We start from the raw sequence: 18,321 nt of genomic DNA on the forward strand, positions 1-18,321 counted from the left end.
TTCCCTTTTAAGATAATATTCTACAATGAAGTAGCAGGAGATGCACTGAATTCTATTTTTTCGGATCCAATACAGACCTCCAGTTTGGCAAAACATAAGGCATAATATGTTGCATGCTTTGTCCTCAATCCTGACATTGATACTGATATCCTTATTTGACGTTCCTCCTCACTGCTTTCAAAAGAACTCTTCACTCTCATTAGACCAGATTCCTTCCATACTTCCTAACAAATTGTGCCTCTCCCCTATCTTTGCTCCTATTACTGCCCTGGTGGGAAACTGCTATCATTTTTAATCCCAGCGGATCCATCCTTTAAGGCAGCAGCTTCATAAATGTAATGCATGTCAGAATAGCTTCTGGATGTACAGGGTGGGGGGATGCAGGCTGGGTGGGAATGTCTATTTAAAATCCAAATTCTTGGGCTCCAATTCTCACATTAGGATTTACTAATTCCAGGACAGGACTCAGCACACAAGAGAGTGTGTTTTAGCTGTACTGGGGATTGAACTCGGAGCCTCACATAAGTAATCTGCATTTTTAACAAGCCTCATAGGTAGATGTGAAACAAGTGAGCCGTTGATGTTAAGAAGCACTGTACCTTATGGTCATCTGCACAAGCTCCATGGCTTTCTGAGCTCACCAGTGTGATAACCACCAGAAATGTTAGCATTTCTTACATACTAATTAGTTTCTGTGTAGAAAAGGTCATTTTAAAAACTGTTACCCTTCACAACTTGAACATATTCGAGGGTCTTAATTATTTCTGGATTCATTGGGAACTATGACTTCCTGATTCACAGAACCCCAATTGTGGGCTAGGGTAAGCTGTTTACCTACCTAGGATCAGTTGTGTTAGGGTAAGGTGTGAGCAAGAAAAGGACCTTCCTCGTTGGGCATGGTGACACACACCTGTAATCCCAACACTCCGGAGGCTGAGGGAAGGATGGCTGAAGTTCAAGGCCAGCCTGGGCTACAGTGAGTTCAAGGACAGCCTGAACTACATAGTGAGACCCTGTCTTAAAAAAACAAATAGGACTTCCTCAGAGGTTCACTGTGAGGATTAAAAGAGCAACGACAGAGTAGTTAGAATAGTTCTCTGTGCAATACTCAATAAAAATTTAGTAAAGTTTAGCTATTACTATTATCCTTCTCATTATCACTATTTCAATTCAGAAAGTTAAAGGTGTTCTTAAGGTTGTGCTATACAATTGGAGTAGACATTATTACCCCAAATAATCTTCGGAAGGAAGAATAATTCTTTATTCAAATTTGTGTTCCACTTCTGTTTTTTACCAGGAAGTGGAGCTCTTCCTGCACCACTGTCTTTAAACAACTGTCTGTAAAAGGTCATATAGTGACTAGACAAACAATGATGAAACAGAAAATAACCCTTTCTTGGTATGGCAGAGCATGCTATTGAGTGCTATGATGCGTTGCTAAGCACAGATCATGCAATCATTTAGACTGGAAGAGAACACATAAGAGATTTCAATATTTTAGTAAGAATTGAAAGTTAATTTATCCTAACAGTTTTAGACACTTAAAATATTTCCTATGCATGATAGATAATTTCAAGACTTTCTACATTTTTTCATTAAGAAATGAGAATTCATACATCAAAGCTCTAAACTCCAATGGAACTGTATTGGAAATAGGGCCCTTAAGAAGTAATTAAGGTCAAATGAGTTCCTAAGGGTGGCCCTAATCGGATAAGATTAGTGTCCTCATAAGACCACGCACTGGAGAGCTCCCTTCTCTTTTTGCTTGTTCTCAGAGGAAGGAGCCCAGGAGGACAAAGGGACCCTCCACAAGCCAGGAAGAATGACCTCACCAGACACTAAACCAAACACTGATCTGAGACTTCCCAGCCTCCAAGTCTGTGAGATAATAAAATTAGTCTATTGTTTAAGACATGGTGTTCTGTTACGGTAGCCCCAGCAGGCTATTACAAGTCATTCAGTACTCAAATCATGAACAATCACTTAATTTCACAAAGAGGCAGCTTTATACATGAATAACATGCCTGAAACCACAAGATATTGTGATGGATATCTCTACTCTTTTAAAGTTAAAATTTATGCCTGAATTATGGGACTATAACATAGGAAATGAAAACCCACAGTCGCTCCTGAAATACAAGCCAATCCATTCTGGGCTGTTGCCACCAAGATATTCTTATGACAGTGTCACAATACGTCAGTGGCATACTAAGGGGAAATGCACTATCAGTTTGGAATTCATTTAGAAACTCAGGACAGTGACACTTTTTACTGAGAGGGATTAAGATGAAAAGCAGGGCACTGGGGTAGAGAGAACATAGTGTCTGGATCCATCTCCACCCTGGCACCTGCCAGCTACTGATCACTGAACAAGAAAGGATTCTGTGGTTCTGATTCCTCCCATTCCTGACAGGGTTGTTATGTGTGCTCATGGTAACACATAAAGAACTGAACGGAGTGATGGCACCAAGTAGGAATTCACCAAGTGTAAATGATGGTGGTGAATCATAATAATTTGTATCTTGTTACAGAGAGCATACAGCTAATGGGAAGAACACAGCAAGGAGAGAGAACTCAGTGTACTTAAGGGCTGGGTGGTTCCTCACCCACCCCCTCACAACCAGCGTAGGTTCAGGTCTGCATGGGTGGAGGCCAGGTCTCATGCCATATGAGAGAAAGAAAAAGGGAACGTTCGGGGAATAGAGCAATGTTACTGCTCAATGAAGATTTTGCCTGGCATGGTGGTACACACCTGTAACCCCAGCTACTCGAGGAGGCTGAGGCACGAGGACTACAAGCTCAAGGCCAGTCTGGGCAACTAAGCAAGACCTTGTCTGAAAAAAAGTGAAAAGGGCTGGGGATGTAGCTCAGAGAAACTAGCATTATGCGAGGCCCTGGCTTCAATCCCCAATGCCTGCGGATTGGGGTGGGGGAGAACCAGACACCAAGGCTTTGGATTTGGCTGAAGACAAAAACACCTAGCTATGGTGTTTAAAAGAAGCAAACCTAAGGGTGGAGGGTAAGGGTAACTTAGGGTAGGGTGCTTGTCTAGCATTCAGAGGCCTGGGGTTTAAGCCCCGGCACATGCTGAAGAAAGGAGAAGGAGAAGGAGAAGGAGGAGGGGAAGGAGAAGCAAAGGAAGTAGGGAGGGAGGGACTGAAGGAAGGAGAGAAGAAAGGAAAAACCAAATTATGAAGAAAGCATAAAAATAAATGAAAAGAGCAAATAGCTATCTGGCAAGTAAAAACAAAAGAAGACTGAGGCAGGATGATCACACGTTCTAGCCAAGCCTGGGAACTTAGCAATTTAGCAAGGCCCTGTTTCAAAATAAAAAATAAAAAGGGATGGGAATGCAGCTCTGTGAAAATGCTCTGGGTTCAATCTTCAGTACTGGAAAAATAAAGTAATAATTTTGAACATATTACAAGACAGAATGGAATTGAAGATCAAATGAGGGAAAAGATCCAGAGAAGTTAAATAATGGTCCCACAATAACATGATCTGAAAGGAGGGGTTGTGGTTTTTCCTTTTGTTTGAGACAGGGTCTCACTATGTAGTTCAGGCCATCTTTGAACTCACTATGTAGCCCACGCTGCCTCGAACTCAAAGCGATCCTCCTGCCTCTGCCTCCCAAGTGCTGGGATTACAGGCATGCTCCACCACACCTGGCAAAAGTTGGATTTTAATTTAGCTTTGAGCCCAAAGCTTGTACCCTCAATCACTACACAATATTGCCTCTACATTTACTTCTGCTTGCCTCAAATTTCCACCTGAATATTCAATTAGATCTATCATGTAGCCTTGTTTTCCGCCGCTCATTTCTCCTTACTCTAAACCAGAACTTGCTCTGCCTTCTGGTAACATATTCATGAGATCCAATGGTCTGTCAAGTTAGGAACCTCAAGGTCTTCCTCAAATTCACTCTCACAGATGCCCTCTGCCCTGGACCTCAACACACTCAAACAACAGGGCCCTACCATGTTACATCACAGTGACTTCACAAATCCAGCATAGGCTCTCCAGTCCTTTTGCTACTACTTACTGTCAAGCTCTTGTACCCTTCTCACTTCTGATGTCTAGTTATTATCTTTTTTTTTGGTGGTGGTACTGAGGATTGAACCCAAAAGTGTTGTGCTATATCACAAGCCCTTTTTACTTTGAGACAGGGTCTAAGTTGCCCAGGCTGGCCTTGAACTTGGGATTCTTTTGACTCCCGAGTAGCTGGGATTGCAGGTGTGTACCACCACACCCAGCCGAGGTCTAACTTACTCTCTCACTCTTGCTCCCATTCTACTCACTAATTTCAGAGCTATATAGCCTCCTAAAAAAAACAAATCTGGAAAACCTGCTAGTTTCCCCATTTCCCTTCCCAGTTCCTTAGACTGGCTTTATGATCATGAACCTTTATAAGACTCCCTGTGTCCACCTGGTAAGCTTCTACTATCCTTCAGTTCCTTGGTCAAAGGCCACTTCCTCTCTGGACCACAGTCAAGATGCCCCACGCCAGCTCCATTCAGACTTCTGTTCTCAAATTTACAGTCCAGATTGCAACTTCCCTGCTTCTACCTGTAGGGGAGCTCTTCCCTACACTCAATGCCTAGTTTAGCAAGTGGTTGAAGTGTGTTTGAATAAATGAACTAAAGAGTTAAAGAACTGATCCCAGGCTCCTAGGGCCAAGAAGGGGAGCCGGTCACAGCACCCAGAAGGAAGCTCCCCTGCCTCCATCCCAGGCTCCTTAGGGCAGTGAAGCTCAGCTGGTCCCAGCACCTGGAAGGAAGCTCCCTGCCTCCATCCCAGGCTCCTAGGGCAGAGAAGCTCAGCGGGTTCCAGCACCCGGAAGGAAGCTCCCCACCTCCATCCCAGGCTCCTAGGACAGTGAAGCTCAGCCGGTCCCAGCGCCTGGAAGGAAGCTCCCCTGCTGCCATCCCAAGCTCCTAGGGCACAGAAGGTGAGCTGCGTGAGCACCACCATGGAAATGAGAAGACACATAAACAAGCCTCAAAAACAGACTTCCAGATCACCTACAGCAACCCCAAAGGGAAACGAAATGGAACACTCTGATACTCAACCACCTGGACTCCCTGAACTGGCAACAAAAGGGGATCTGGGAAAAATGAAATCAGAAATAATTACTCAGATGACAGCAAAGATTTTGCTCATGGTGCAAGACATGATTAAGAAATCTAGAGAGGACACAGATAAAAAAACAGAGGATCTGAGGAACACGATGGAATCCCAACATAGGAAACAAATGGAATCCATAAAACAGATACAAACAGATTTCCAAGAGATTAAAAACTCCATCAAAAGTCTGCGCAGCAGAATGAACCAATGTGAGGATAGAATTTCACATATAGAAGATAAGATTGCAATTAGTGAGGAGGAAAAGAAAAATTGCTTTAAAATTGTACAGGAACACAAGAAATCAATCCAGCAGCTGCTAGACGATGCAAAGAAGAATAGCATAAGAGTGATTGGAGTCAATGAAGAAAGAGGAGAGAGTGCAGATGACATAAAAAAACTCTTCACAGAAGTGATGGCAGAAAACTTTCCAAGGAGGGGAAAGGAACTTGACATACAGATAAGTGAGGCATATAGGACTCCAGCTAACCTTAATCAAAAAAAATTCTACACATAGGCATATAATAGTTAGGATTCCAGAAATCCAACAGAAGAATAAAATTCTACAAGCAGTGAGAGAAAAGAAACAAATCACATACAAAGGAAAGCCCATCAGAATCACAGCAGACTTCTCAATGCAAACCCTCAAGCCAAGAAGAGCTTCGAGTGATGTATTTCAAGCCCTAAAGGAAAACAGCCTCCAACCCAGATGGAGGTACCCTGCAAAACTATCTTTCAAAATTGATGGAGAAATAAGATGTTTTCATGATAAAGAGCACCTCAGGAACTTCATGAATACCAAACCGGCACTCCAAAAAATTTTAGACAATGCCCTAGGAAAAGATAATGAGGATCACAACCCCAGGAAACCCAGCAGAATGAATCCACTGGGCGTGACAAATTAAACGCAAAGGGGGAGAATCCAACAAAAAGAAAAAGTCATGACAAGGCTTTTAAAACTTTTGACTTCATCTCCCCAGTGAGTGTATAATTCAATCTTATTATTGTACTGATTAATATTTTTCTGATTCTAGAGTTGCACACCATTCCTTGTGCTATACTGGCTATTTATCATCTTCTTGTGTCTACATTTTAATTGGGTTGTCTATTAATGAGCTCTAAGAATTCTTTATATATTCTGGTCATAGGTTATATGCATTGTAAATATGGTCTGTTTAAGGACTACTTTTCATTTTAATGATGTCACTTAAAGTTCTAAATTTTGATGGAATCTCATCAATTTTTTTTCTTTTATACATCATGGTTTTTGTATCCTAGGTAGTTCCTGCCTACCCTGAATTCGTAAATATTTTCCCTTATAATTTCTTCTTAAAGTTTTATACTTTTAGGCTTTCTTATTTAGGTTCATAGATCCCTTCAAGTTAATTTCATGTATGGAAAAAAGGGTTGAGGTTAATTTTTTATATACAGATACCAGGTGTTCTAGTGCTGTTTGCTGAAGACACTATCTCTTCCTCAGCTCCTGAATCGAGTTTATATTCTATAAAATGCTAATGGTAAACAATCTTTCAAAACTCAGTGGACCATATATGTGTGGTTCTATTTCTAGATTCTCTGTTTTATTTAAATGATCTATATGTCTTTCCTTACACCAACACCGCCTTGATTACTGTAGCTTTAGAAGAAGTCTTAAAATTGGGTGCTAAACGTCTTCCAACACTGTTTTTCTTTTTGGCTTTTCTGGGTCCTTTGTACTCCTACATAACTTTAAAATTTCCATATCCAGTTCTTCATTTATAGCAAGTATACACAGACCTGAGTTTTTATATATATCTTGTGTTTTCTAATCCTGCTAAACTCAAGTACAAGCTCTAGGGGCTCCTAGAGATTTCTTAGTATTTTCTCTGTAGATGATCATTTCATCTACATATAAAGATTTTGCTTCTGCCGTGCCAATCCTATCCTAGTTGTTAGGATAGGATTTTATTGCCAGACTATTTTGGTTTAGACCTACGTTTCAAAGTCTAATGCACAGATGAAGAGTAGGCATATATGCCCTTGTTCCCCACCTTAGGGAGAAAGCATTGTATCATCTCCATTCATAGGAGTTTTTGTTGGGAGTATGGAGTACATGTCTTTGATCTGTTGAGAAGGTTCTGTTCTACTTCTAGTCTCCTGATAGCTTCTACCATGAAGTTGTAGAATTTAGTCCAATACTCTTTCTCCAACTAGTGACAGGATCATATGGCTTTTTCTTTCCTCTGTTAAAATGATGACTTCTAGGGGTGGATCTTCCAATGCCGAACCAACACTGCCATCCCTATAACAAAACCACTTTCTACATCCTGCCAGATCTGACTTCTAATAGTTTGTTTTGTTAAACAAATTTCTATCTATGTTCATACTTTTTTCTTCTATCATCTTTATCCAGTTTTAGGATTAGCACAATGTTGATTTCCTAAAATGAGGGGAGAAGTGTTCCTTTTTTCTGCTTTAATTGTTTGATATAATTTATCAGTTAAAATGTTTATGAGCCTGCTGTTGTCATATAGGTAGGTTTTCAAGTTAGGAATATACTTCCTTTAATAGGTGCTATTCAAATTTTACATTTCCTCCAGAGTTAGTTTCATTAATTTGTCTTCTAAGTTACTTCTTAGAAGTTGTCAAATTTATTTCAAAAAAGATTTTTGTAATATGCTTTCTATATCCTTTTAAATTCTGTAAAATCTGTGGCAATGTCTCCTAGATCTTAATATTGTAATTTAAAAAATGTATAACTGATATTGTGTAATAGGAAGAAAAGGTCTAAAAGAGCAGGGGAATTGGGAGGGGTAGGGGAAGGGAAAAAAGGGAAAGGAAAAAATATGAGAAGAGGAAAAAAATGGATACAAGGTCTTTGCAAATAGGGAAGGGTGGAGGGGGTGAAGGGAGGGCAAGGGAAGGGGAAGAAAAATAAGAACCAAGAGACTCATGTAATGGTACAAGATCCCAATGATGAATGTAACTGTATTGTATACCTAAAATGTACCAATAAAGTTAATGGGGGGGGTGGAAAGAGTTAAAGAACTGCATGAATTCCAACCAAAGGGACTTATTGGTCCTTAGTAGTAATTTAAAACTTTCTCAACTTGTCATTTAAATTGTTTTCCATTCAACTCTCATTTGAATAGTGGATAACCACCTGGTAAGAAGTATGACTTGGAACCCACAACACTGTCTCCTGCCCCACAGGCCCTTCCTACTTTGCCTGTCTCCATGGGATATCCAGGTGGAAGACCAAGAGACTTCCTTGTACTTGGGCTGAATGACTTTGAGCTAAGGATGCAAAACAAAGAGAATTCTTATCTTCAGGGCCAAGCTTAAAACAATGGAGTTTTGCTGGACACACTGAGGTCTGCTCTTGGAATCTTTTAATTCTCTCTTGGATCCTAATCTACTTACACTCCTAATCCACTTCCATCTGCCAATCTTTAGCTCAGAAACATGAGGCTTCCCCAGTTCCAAGCACCTAAGTCAGTTCTGTGGAATCACATGCCCTGCCACCCTCCTCTTTAGCACCATGGTTTTCATGTTGTCAGCTCTTACTTCATGCTGACTCCAAGTGATTTACAGGCATATCTTCACTCTATGAGCCAGACCCAGCTATTAAACTTATTTTATTATGAGCTGCCGGACAGAGAGGAGTGAAGTAACCAGCTTGATGTCTCACAAGGAAGCAGTAGGGCTGGAATGAAAACTCTGGACTGTCTGATTCTACAAGCAAACAATGGGCCATTATGAAGGACACCTATGAGATTCTTTCTAATGACTAATGCTCCTCCTCCTACCCTGGGATAAGTCAGGCATCCAAATGTGAAAGTCCCGATTTTCCAATCACATTCTTAGACTTTATCATCACCTGTTTACAAGGATCCTTATTTTTCAAGTTTTAAGATCCTTTTTATTTTCAACCTTATAGGCAGAGTGAATGTGGGAGGAAAAAAATAATGGTTACTTGTTTGCATAATATGTTTTACGTTAGGGCTTTAGTCTCTGCTTACCCAATCCATCAGGCAATGAGCAGTCTTTCCAGGTCTGAGAGTGACTCTTGATGCAGCTCCCTGGTCTACTCTAATGTCCACATTCCTCCCACGGGGGCATCCTGATCCCTGAGCTGTCTATTACCTGCCTGCCAGCCTCACAAGTCTTTGTACACAGATTTATCAAGAGCCAACTTTAGGAAACCTGGACGCCAAGACTGAGCAAAGATCTGCCACAGATTTATTCACTTGACATCTGAATGAGAAAGATTGCTTCCTTAATGGTCTGATTAAACATACAGTGAATGTTTACATTAAAAAAATTTACAGAGACACGTCACCATCAATCTGTCTCAAAATACTTACCTTTGCTTTGAACTCATTTGTCCCATCACTCTTGTTACTTCCTGAAGCAGTTCTCAGAGTGATCTTTTGTGAATGTCTTTAGTTGTGCTGTTGTGGGTGCCTCAAAGTCCAAAACATTTACTTTTATTTTTTTTTTTTTTGAGATAGAGTCTCACTGCATAGTTCAGGCTGGTCTTGAACTCCCTATGTAGCTCAGGCTGGCCTCAAACTTACAGCGATCCTCTTGCCTCAGCCTCTTGAGAGCTAGGATTACAGACCTGTGCCACCAGGCTTCCCTAAAAACATTTACCTTTTACGATCATTTTGACTTTGGAGAAGGAAGATGAGGACACACCCCTGCCTTTCCATTGGATAGGCGGCACTTGGCAGCAGCAGTCATCACATTTTTTGCCATACCTCATAAGATACTCATGAAAGAGAACTTCTAGAACTACTGCTTCAGAAAGTGGCAAGAATGATGAGATAGGTATTACTGGAGGGGGAGTAATTTGAGGGGGACAAATGGCAATGTATCTTTTATTGTAATAAATATTTAAAAAATTAAACATCACTGTGTATTTAGATCACCCCTTGTATAAATGCCTTAGTGCACAAATATATGTATATATACACATATATACCTGTATACACACATATTACACATGTGTTTATGTAAGTGTATATTGTGTGTGTCTGGACAGTCTCTAAAAAGGAAAATCCCTTGTCAAAACAAATGACTGTCCTAATTAATGTGAAGTATGAATTGGGGAGTTTCCTGTACAACTCTAACCAGGGCTGTGCATTATTGATTGTCTGATAATTAATACTAACGTGCCTGTCAGTATTTTGAGGATGAACATTCTGACTCAGGTGGAAAGGATCACCCATCTCATGACCATAAGTATTAATATGGCTGTTTTTTTTTTAACACATTGAGATTAGGGAAGGGAGAACAAAAGCAAAGTTTAAAAAACTATAATTGGAAGGGCAAAGGAAGTCTGACAAAATTACCTAGAAAAAAAAATCCTCCAACTATAACTGAATTGAAGTTTGCCCAAGGTTAAAATCCTTTTTATGTTATCTTAGTCTTTCAAAAATACATTATGATAGATTTCTTGTACAACTTTGAACTTAATTATAAAAGCCAATATAGGTGAATTAAAGATTCATATAAGCTAAAATTTTTCTTCAAGAGCTAATCAGTCAATCATATATTTCTGTGATTATCTTTCATGATATTATAAAGTCCAGAAAAAGCCCAGAAAGCTCTAGTTGGGCATGCAAGTTTAGTCACATAATGATCTTGACCTTTTGAGTTCTGGGAGTGTGGCTCAGTAGTAGGGTACTTGCTTAAAACATATGAGGATGTGAGTCTGATCCCCAGCACTGCAAAGAAAAGTTAAGAAACAAAACATTTTGGTCTCAGAAAAAGACTAAGCAGTTAAACATTTACTGAGTGCCAAAAGTATGCCAAGGCACTTAAACAAAAATTAAACAAAATTAATATTTTAAACTTATTCCATATCATTTTCAAAAAAATGAACTCTGTATTCTCCCAAATGCAGAGGACTATCTGTCTGCTGAGTAACCCTTAAATATTCCCTTGAACTTTCTTGTCAAAGTACCATAGGAGTATTAGTTCATAGGGGTATTAGAAGAGTAAGAAGATTTAAGGTTCAACTATCCTATAGTGTACCTCTGTCTTTTCGCTCATCTGTGAACATGGTTAAGAATAAGAACTGAATATACTTGTATGACCAACACTAATCGGCACTCAACAAACAATTATTGGACGTGGACTGTGTGTGTGAAGCTGCTCTAGGTACTAGGCTGCAGAAATGAAAAAAGACACAGATTGCCTCCTTTATGGAGTCCACATTCTAGTGGGGTTTGAATGAACAAGTAAATATATACATACTTAGATGCTTACAGTGCTAAGGAAAAGGGTAAAGGGAGATCTGGCTTGAAGGAGCTGCAGATTTGAGTAAGGTGATCAGGAAAGGCCTCCCTGAGAAGTTGGCATTTAAATGAAACCCAGAGGAGAAGAGGGAATGAGCTGTATGGATTTCTCAGGAAAAACATTCCAGGTGGAGTGAAGAGCAAGTATAAAGACTGAGTTAGGAATGTGGTGTGTGAAAGGAACACCAGGAGGCCAGTGTGGCTGGAGTGGAGTGGAAGAGAGAGGTAACAGGGCTGGGCCACCCAGAGGATTCTGGTTTCTCCTCTGAGATGGAAGACTGTTGGAAGGTTTGAAGCAGACACGTGATGTGCTAGCCTAGTGGTGGCAAGCTTATGGCAGGCATGGTGCAGCACCGGTCTGTCTGTATCATTGAGAGCTCTAAAAGGTTCACCATCACTGACCTAGGACAGATTCTAATTAGACGTTATTGACTGCTGCATTGAGAACAGACTCTCTGGAAATGGGAGGAAGTACAGGAGACAGCTGAGAGACAGTGCCAATTCCCGGGTGAGGTATTTTGGTGGCTTGTACCAAGAAGTGGACATACAAGTTTAGTCACTGTCTTAGTTACTTTTCCTGGTTCCTGAGACAAAATACCTGACACAGTTAGAGGAGGAAAGGTTTATTTTGGCTCACAGTTTGTAGAGGTTTCAGTCCATAATTAATTGGCTCTAAGGCAGGGTGGTGTGGCAGAGGGGTACTGCAGAGGAGAAACAGTCCATGGCAGACAAAAGGCAGCAAAAGCATCCAAGCAGCAAGCAACAAGAGGCTTGCTTTTTCTGACCCTTATATCTTTCCCTGTGGGCGGGTAGCACTGGCACCCTTAATCCCAGTATCATACCACAAATCAATCCCAACAATGAAAAGCCCCACCTATGATGGGATGAGGCATTGGGGAGACAAACCAAAACAGTCACATAGAGATTTTGGATTTAGAGGGCTGGGAGTGTAGCTCAGTGGTAGGACACTTGTGTAACCTGTCCAAGGCCATGGTTTGATCACTAGCAGTGGTGTTTGTGAGAATTGGTTACATTCTGGATTTTCTGAGGCTATTCCCTGATGGATTGGTTATAGAAGGTTTGAGAAACAAATTTCAGCTGAAATATTGTGTAATCTTTGATTCTTTATTATCTTGGCCTCTCATTTGGAATGTTAGTTCCAGGAGGTCAGAAAACTCATCCTGTTCATTGCACTATCTCCAGCATCCCTTGCTCAATACTAACTACACATTAACTGTAAGTTGAATGACCACATGGCTTAAAATAACACAAAGTAGTTTTAAAGGAAGAGGTGGTTAGTTTTAAGTTTTCTATGATAAAAAATTTATACCACTGCATCCTTGTAGTGGTTTCTGAAGAGAAATTAGTAACAAGATCTATTACTCCTAATGGACTCAATGGCTAACTGAAGATCGATGCCAAAATTTTTTCTCAAAAAGGTTGTCAGGATCCACTGCAACTTTATATTTGCCTTCTTAGTTTGTGTCAAATGGGAGGCAGGAGAACACCTATGGATCTCACTTCTAAGAGGAAGCAGAGTCGCCCTTCCTCCAAAGGTGAATAGGACACTTGTCCAAGAATCCATCACTCCAGAGTGTAGGGATGTCTCTCTGCTCAATAGCATGAGGCTTGTTATGAAATTTTCATGTGGATCTTAGAGATTCTGTACATACTACAAAACATGTTTAGCCAATGTAGCAGAAAGGAAGAGTGTCTATTAACTATTCCATCTTTGAGATTTGTTTAGTTACTTCTGTAAGCCAATCATCACAATGTGTTTTAAAAATAAAATAATATTTTACTACCTAATTTGCATTACCAATGATAGCTGGCCCACAAAACAAAAAGTAAAATCCCTGTGCTAATCTGCTATTCTATATGATAAAACATAACGAAGGTTATTAGGATAGATTATTGCCTGGCCCACAGTTAGTTTTCCGTAAACATTATCTATCATTATTATCATCGCATTGAAGATTGTACAGTGAGGAAAATCAGCAAATACTTATTATCTTATTGTATGTGTCTTATTTTTAGCACTGTGCCATGTATTGTGATACAGAAAATTAAAAACCATTGTCATACTCTTTAGAAGCTTAAAAAATGTACACCAGGGAGTTATATAAAATCTAAATAGAAAAAAGTTCAGTAGGGCATCAAATGGCACTAGAATAAGCATGAAAATGTGATAGTTATGCAAGATATAGCTTTTTTGGGCCAGGGATTTAGCTATATCTTTTTTTTTTTTTTTTTTTTTGGTACCGGGATCGAACTCGGGACCCTGTGCTTGCGAGGCAGGCAGCAGAACCACTGAGCTAAATTCCCAGGCCCAAGATATAGCTTTTAATGAGAAAGTGATAGCATTTCCCCAAGGGGAAAGATTATGAAGACTTCCTAGGAGGGCTGTGAAGAGAAGGAACAGGTATGAAGGACAATGGCCAGTGATTAAGCTATAAATTTATGAAGGCCTGGACTAGGATGATGGCAGAAATAGCATCACACAGGCATGGATCTAAAATTTATTTTGAAGACAGAGTCTGCTACACTTGTGACTGAATGGGTTTGGGGATAAAGTTCATCAGCTTCTATCTATACTAGGTTAGGGACAGGGGAAGTGCCAGTTATAGGCCGAGTCCAGATTGTCCACTGGGAGCAAAAAGTGGCCTAACAAGCCAGGGAGGAGCCCCATCACTGGATGGTATTAGGGCAGCCAAGGAGGAAAGAATGATTAATTCTGCAAAAGACCAGACAGCTAAGATTTAACAGGCAGAAAGAATCCAGTACCTCTGGCACCAGCAGAAGTATCAAAAATGGCTGAAAGAAATAATTTCTTGGGGCCAAGAAAATATTGGTACAATTGATTGGTAGGAGGAGGTTACCAAGAGAAGTCAATTTTGGAATGGATAATGAGCAATTTAGTTGTACAGAGGTTGACTTTCAGAATATCGGGAACATCTGCTGCTTTATGAGTGGCTGGGAATGTGGAATCCAAATCATCAAAAGGGAGGGCTGAACATAGAAGAACGAATGAGATTTCCACCTCCACCCCAACACAAGTTAGGAAAAAACAAAATTAAAGATTAGAAGAGAGAAACTGAAGGAGATGTGGGGTCAAGAGACAAAAGACTGAAGGATTAGCCTGAATAGAGTGTGAGAGAACACAGTGGTGGGAGACCACTTATAAAGTTCTCAAGGCTGGGGATTTAGCTAGGTGGTGCTGCTGCCTGTCTCACAAGAGCAAGGTCCTGAGTTCAATCCCTGGTACCAAAAAAAAAAAAGCTCTCAAGGCAGAAACATCAAGCTTCCAGAGAAGATACACCCAACCCACTGACAGAACAGTCTCATCCATGAAGAATTATGTCTGATTTCACCTGAAAATCAAAGGGTGAGATAGAAAGAGCAGCCCATGTGACATAATTGTATCATAAAAGCATTAAACGTGACTCAGAGATTTAACCCACAGTGAATTACTGTGCTAATAGATCCTCCCACTCCCAAAATGGCACAAACACGCTCTGCCACCACAAGGCAAGCAGAACCACTGTCCCTCTAACTACCTTGCTTTTTTAAAAGAGCAATAATGGGACTGGAGATTTAGCTCAGTGGTTCTGTCACCTGCCTTGTAAGCGCAAGAACCCGAGTTCGATCCCTGGTACCAAAAAAAAAAAAGCAATAATGATTTCAGTGTTAGTTTCATCCTACCTCCAACAGTAAATAACCAGTCTCTCTGGCCATTTTATTATAAATTCTGCTTTTTAGAATTGAACATTTCCCCTTTTTTTTATACTTGAAATTTTGAAAGTTTGAAAGCTCAGTAACAGTTGGCATTACCAAGCAGTTTTTGTTTTCAAGTTAAGCACACCCCAAGATTTTGTATCCAGTCACTACTTTTACAAACATAAAAACCCCAGTGTGCCACAGCTTCTGCGAAGCTCAGTTCGGTGTAGGAGGAGTCAGCCAGAGGTGACTTGTGAGGTTCATGAAGCACTAAAGATTTCTTTGGAAATCACCTTCATGCACTCTATGGCACAACGTCAAGTGTATGTTGGATTTCTCAAGACCTCTTTACTTATGCACACATACATTATGTATTTTGGCCTGTGTTTATCCATGTGTGTATGAAGATGGAAGGGAGACTCTCAAGGCTTGGTTCAATGGTTTAAGTGAAGAAAAGGAGGTAAAAATGCACTGCTCTGAACTATAAAAAAAGATGAATGCAAAGAAAAAAATCAGAACTGATATATTTCCATAAAATTATGATTCCAATAACAAAAAAAATGAGATCAGAATTAAGAAGAACTATGATATTTAACGTTGCAAGGGCAAGAATAAAGAGAAGAACTATATATATTATCCAACTGGTTAACCAAAAAAGCAAACTTATGATAATAGGATAATACAATCATCTGAAAGGTATTTTGACCCATTTAATAACCTGAAGAGCAAGCTGGGACTCTTAGCAAATGCCTTTTGTTCACCTGTCTTGCATCATTGACCTGTACTCCCTACCTGCCTGTCCCTCCAAATGACTCTCTGAACCTTTACCAGCAGAGTCTTGCTTTACACTTCACACACACACACATACACACGCCCCTAATGCTTGGCTTTGAAAGATAAAGAATTCCAAATGGAAAGGTATGAGTTAAATATGTAAAAGATAATTCACAGCGAGATTTAAACTTAGGTGTGCTGATGCTTTGGAGCACCTTCTCTTCAACAGGCACTAATCTGAATCCATGAATCCATGCTTCAGCCCTAAGGAGACATCTAGTAGTGCCACACCTGATCCAACTGGGATGCAGGGGTGAAGGGAGAGGACAAATGTGTGAATCCTTCAGTGGATCTGTACACATAACAACCATCCTACAACAATAATTATGTTCTTAATTTTGCTCATCTGGAGTCTTTTCTGGCTTCTATAGATCTGTTTCCTCCCTCTCTTTCTCTTAGTTGTGGTCATTCTGACCAACTGGTGTTACTAGGGAGTGAGTGGCCCTGTGCATAGGAGGATGAAGGAGCCCTGAGGACCCTGGCCAGTTGCTCTCAGAGCTGGCCTGCCTGCAAGAAGCCTGCTGGACAAGGGCCTGGGAGGAAACAGTAGGTTTGGGGAAAAAAACCTAGTAGAGCCTGTCTACTTCCAGGATGCTATTGAAATTTGTGTTTACAAAAACCCTTGGCAGCATTATGGCCATTATGGCAAGGGACAGAAAACAGGCCTGTGTTGAGAGGACATCAACAATGCCAACACACCCGATAAGCAGCTGCCCCTAAAGTCCACATATTTAGGTTTTTGAGTATGAATAATAAAAGCGATAGGAGACAAGCTGATCCCCCAAGGAAAAGATGAACTTGTACAGGCTGAAGAACTTCAGAGAAATTATGGGCCATTCACTAGAAAGATTTTGGCAACCAAGTCAGTCTTAGTTTTCAAATGCCTGCACACCTAGACATGCTGGGCCACAGAGACCCAGGGTTTTATCTTTTCAAGATGCATCATTAACTCTGTGTAAATGGACAGCACAGGAGAGGAACAGCCGTTGCTGGCCTCCTTGCCCTGTGCTGTAGCAGACAGGGACTGTTGTGGCCCCTGCCTGGCCTATTCCCTGCTCGGCCAGTCCTGCCTCTGTAACAAGCCAAAAGTCAGACACCACAGCACTGGGCCTCATGCTCTTCTGGCAAAACATGGGTATCATCTGTCTATAAATTCAGTGGCAATATTATTTTATCACAGAAGCCAGCGAGCAGTGGACAGTCTCATAACTGTTCACACAGAAAAGAACCGTATGTTATTTTCTCAGCATTACGATGTAAGCTGCACCATCACTCTGCTCATACACACCCTCTAGCACCATATGAACGATATTAAGACGGATTCAGAAATAAAAATGACCCTAATCCTGGGGCTGGAGTTTACTGTTACTTAAAACTAGCCGTATGTTTGCACAGCCCACTAAATTCTGCTTCATAATCTGTCTACAAACTTCACAGAGGCAGCGGGCGGTGGGGTTACTGTGATGACCATTTGATCACACTGAGCAGCCCTCATCCTAGACGAGGAAAAAGTAGCATCTCCACCGGTGTCCCTGACTCATCAGACAGGGCTGGCGGGCGCAGGGCCGGAGTACCTAGCTGCTTGTCTCGTTCCTCACGTCGTTCTCGGGCCAGCCGCTGCCGGTCATCAACCCGTAGCACAGGCGGAGGGTCTAAAATGACATAAAAAATAGGAGACGAAGAGCAGATTAAAAAAGATACACAATGATAAATATCCTTTTGCCTAATCAATTTGATCAATGAAATGTTACTATATGTGTTGCGGTAGTTAGTATATATGTCTGCAGTCACAGTGATATTATTATTGTAACTTTTCTGAGGATTCCTAAGCATTTTTTTCTTCTGTTTAAAAACATTATGTAGAGGCTAGAGATGTAGCTCAGTGGTAGAGCACTTGCTAAGGATATGCGAGGCCCTGTGTTTGTTTCCCAGCACTGCTAAATAAATAAATACATTTTCAAAATCATGTAAAATTATAACTTACCTGTAGCTTTTTTGCTATTTTCACTGAGCAATATAAATAATGTTTTGTGTTCCAAAGCTATCAAACTGCTAGTATTTTTATACTTTAAATAGTCTGTTCCTTAACAATAAACTGGATCCTCACTAGGGGAATTTATGTTGAGTAGATGTTTAGAGGTGATGAGTCAGTCAACAGGAGCTCAGTTTCTGTGTGATCACTCATTCGCTATACAAATGTGGCCAGGTTACTTTGAAGCAGAAAGTTCTGTTGTGTGCTACAGTTCTTCCGGGAGGATGGAAAGCACACTAGGAGTCTCGGAGCCAAGTGTAGAACAAGCTTTATTCTTAGCACCAGTGGGTCAGCCTAGGTTCACACACCAAGAGACTGACTCCCCACCCGCTT

At 40.7% G+C, this 18,321-nt stretch overlaps 2 protein-coding genes across 13 annotated transcripts in view; one reads left to right on the forward strand and one right to left on the reverse strand.

Annotated features, from left to right (window-relative positions):
• The window catches only part of LOC110347053 (uncharacterized), a 72,724-nt gene that overhangs the window by 45,081 nt on the left and 9,322 nt on the right, over positions 1-18,321 (forward strand). The window lies entirely within an intron of this gene.
• Positions 1-18,321, reverse strand: part of Map7 (microtubule associated protein 7) — a 165,174-nt gene that overhangs the window by 38,787 nt on the left and 108,066 nt on the right. For all 11 annotated transcript variants that reach the window (XM_087190232.1, XM_087190230.1, XM_004871482.3 and 8 more), the window contains one exon: positions 17,531-17,608. In XM_087190232.1, the coding sequence (XP_087046358.1) occupies positions 17,531-17,608 (78 nt within the window). The remainder of the gene's footprint in view (positions 1-17,530; positions 17,609-18,321) is intronic.

The sequence above is a fragment of the Heterocephalus glaber genome, unplaced genomic scaffold (assembly GCF_053883595.1).
Source record: "Heterocephalus glaber isolate CG9 unplaced genomic scaffold, H.glaber_assembly_v1.0 deba00001550, whole genome shotgun sequence".
Lineage (NCBI taxonomy): Eukaryota > Metazoa > Chordata > Mammalia > Rodentia > Bathyergidae > Heterocephalus > Heterocephalus glaber.